This window comes from Gavialis gangeticus, unplaced genomic scaffold (genome assembly GCF_001723915.1).
Source record: "Gavialis gangeticus isolate Ggan-Ray unplaced genomic scaffold, GavGan_comp1, whole genome shotgun sequence".
In the NCBI taxonomy this organism is placed as follows: domain Eukaryota; kingdom Metazoa; phylum Chordata; order Crocodylia; family Gavialidae; genus Gavialis; species Gavialis gangeticus.
Genome location: NW_017729005.1, coordinates 12,890,174 through 12,892,395, shown reverse-complemented (window position 1 = coordinate 12,892,395; position 2,222 = coordinate 12,890,174). Strand labels below are relative to the sequence as shown.

The window sequence follows — 2,222 nt, the reverse complement described above, 5'->3', positions numbered from 1 at the left end:
ATTAATTCAAGCTCTTCTTAAACAGCTTTTTCCAAGGAAGGAGGGACATTGCCAGCTGACCTGTTGATTAGCTCTAAAAAGCTAAATTGGACACACGTGCGCACACACACACCCCTCTACTTCTCTCAGCATTAGGTAGCATACCACATGCCTAGAGTCTGTGGGGTTGGAGTCTGTGCTGTAGGATATGGGGGTGGGATCCCTACTTTAGTGGAAAGGAGGGGGCCAGGCAGGGGGAGCCAGGCAGACCCTACTGTGCCTACAGTCTCTGTCAGAGCTCTGGCTAGGGAACAGGGGGGTGGGGCCAGCCCTGTTCTCTGGAGTAGACAACACAGCCCAGTGCAGCCCAGCCGAGGGCTATAAAACATCTGGGATGCTGGAGGACTCTGGTTTAACTTAAACCAGGAAGGGGTCTGGGACAGACATTGTATAAACTGGTTTAACCCAAATTGGTTAAGTCTGATACGATATTCAACCAGGTTTATCTTAAACCAGTTTCAGCCATTTTGAAACTGGTTTATGTGCACTGAACTTATGTTCTTTTACAGATTTAAACCAGTTTCTGATCACTGAAACTGTTTTGTGTGTAATATCTGTCCCTAGCACAAATGGCTTTACTGGAACCAGTGTGTTGTCAGTTGAGCTAGAGACTGGAAATCTTATCACTGCTCCCACAGTCTGCTTCCTGCCTATCCTTGAGCTTTCCATCTCCTTCCTATTTTACATGCCCTATATTGCTTTTGTCCTTTGGTCTAAAATCTCACCTTAAGACATTAAATTTCTTAGTCTCTAATGTCATATGTCTGATGAACTTTGAAAACTAAGACACAGAAGCATTGGTTGATACTATTGGTGGATTGAGCAGATGGAACCCAAATGTTCGAACCGTTTGATGAAACGGTTACATAGGTGACCATAAGACACTAATAAATCAGACACCTTTTTGGAAGCAGTCTGATCTTGCATTAAGAAGATATGTGCAGAGCATGGGACAGAGGATTAGGGAGGAAAAAGAGACATTGCTTTTCCTAACATTGACAGTGGTAGCAAAGCTAGCAGTGTGTGCACCAACAGACCTTCATCTCGCTTAGTTTGTCAGTTGCACTGCAAGCACTCAGGAAAGTTTCCTCATCCTCATTGCAGTCCACATACCACATACTGTTTTAAACAACCACTACAAAACTCCTCGCACAACTGTGCCCACCTTAGCCGCCCTTAATGCTAAAACATTTCTCTAGGAAATTTCTCCTTTCTTCACTAAAATTCTGAAAGGATCATGGTTTCAACAATACCTATTGCACATAGTGGACTTCCATTAGTTCAATTTTCCATATATTTCCACTTTGTGGTGATTATGGGGGTTTTTTATCATTTGGGAGGGAAATGTTGACATATAATAGCTATGAATCTTTATCAGTAACCAATACTTTAGGAGCATTATTTGTTAATCCATTGAGATTAGTTTTCAAATATCACTTTCTTTCAAAGCGTTGCCTGAGTTTCTAGAAGTAGCTTTCCATTGCTCTAGAGTGAACTGCAGTCTTTGTCTAGCTGGCATGAGAACTACATAATCTAATGCCATTGCTCTATGTGAATTTCACTTATTCTTAACTTCTTGTGATTGTCTGACTGTGAAAGATTTCATGGCAAGTTAAGCTAGTAAAAGGAAAGAGACCAATTAAGCAGATTCCGTTTATGTTGTATGTAAAGCAGATGCTTAATAAAATTAAGAATACAATTGAGGCTCTCTTCTCCACTACCTAAATTGTCATTAATATATTCCTATGCAGAGCAGATACATTTGACTGGATGTTTTAAACTCAGTGGAAAGGAAAAAAGGAAAGATTAAGAATGGCTTTGCAGAGCACATTTTTCCGAAGCTCGCACAGGCTAACTCTTCAGCATCTGTCTTCCCACCCCCACAGGGCTTGCTTTCAGAAATCCTCCGAAAGGAAGAGGATCCCAAGACTGCCTCGCAGTCCTTACTGGTAAACCTTCGGGCTATGCAGAACTTCTTGCAGCTGCCAGAAGCTGAACGAGATCGAATTTACCAGGACGAAAGGGAAAGGAGCTTGAATGCAGCCTCTGCCATGGGCCCAGCACCTCTCATAAGCACACCGCCTAACCGTCCTCCACAAGTAAACTGCTTTCTATGTCTGTTCATTGTGCTTCTCAGTGTCCCACTGCCTGTCCCTTAAAAAAAAAAAAAAAAAAAAAAAAAG

The 2,222-nt window shown here is 42.2% G+C and overlaps 1 protein-coding gene across 17 annotated transcripts in view; it reads left to right on the top strand.

Moving 5' to 3' along the window:
- SATB1 (SATB homeobox 1) overlaps nucleotides 1-2,222 on the top strand; it is a 141,374-nt gene that overhangs the window by 79,930 nt on the left and 59,222 nt on the right. For 16 of the 17 annotated variants that reach the window (XM_019508686.1, XM_019508698.1, XM_019508695.1 and 13 more), the window contains one exon: nucleotides 1,926-2,138. The exons of the other annotated variant lie outside the window; for it this stretch is intronic. In XM_019508686.1, coding sequence (XP_019364231.1) covers nucleotides 1,926-2,138 — 213 coding nt within the window. The remainder of the gene's footprint in view (nucleotides 1-1,925; nucleotides 2,139-2,222) is intronic. 17 annotated transcript variants of the gene reach the window in all.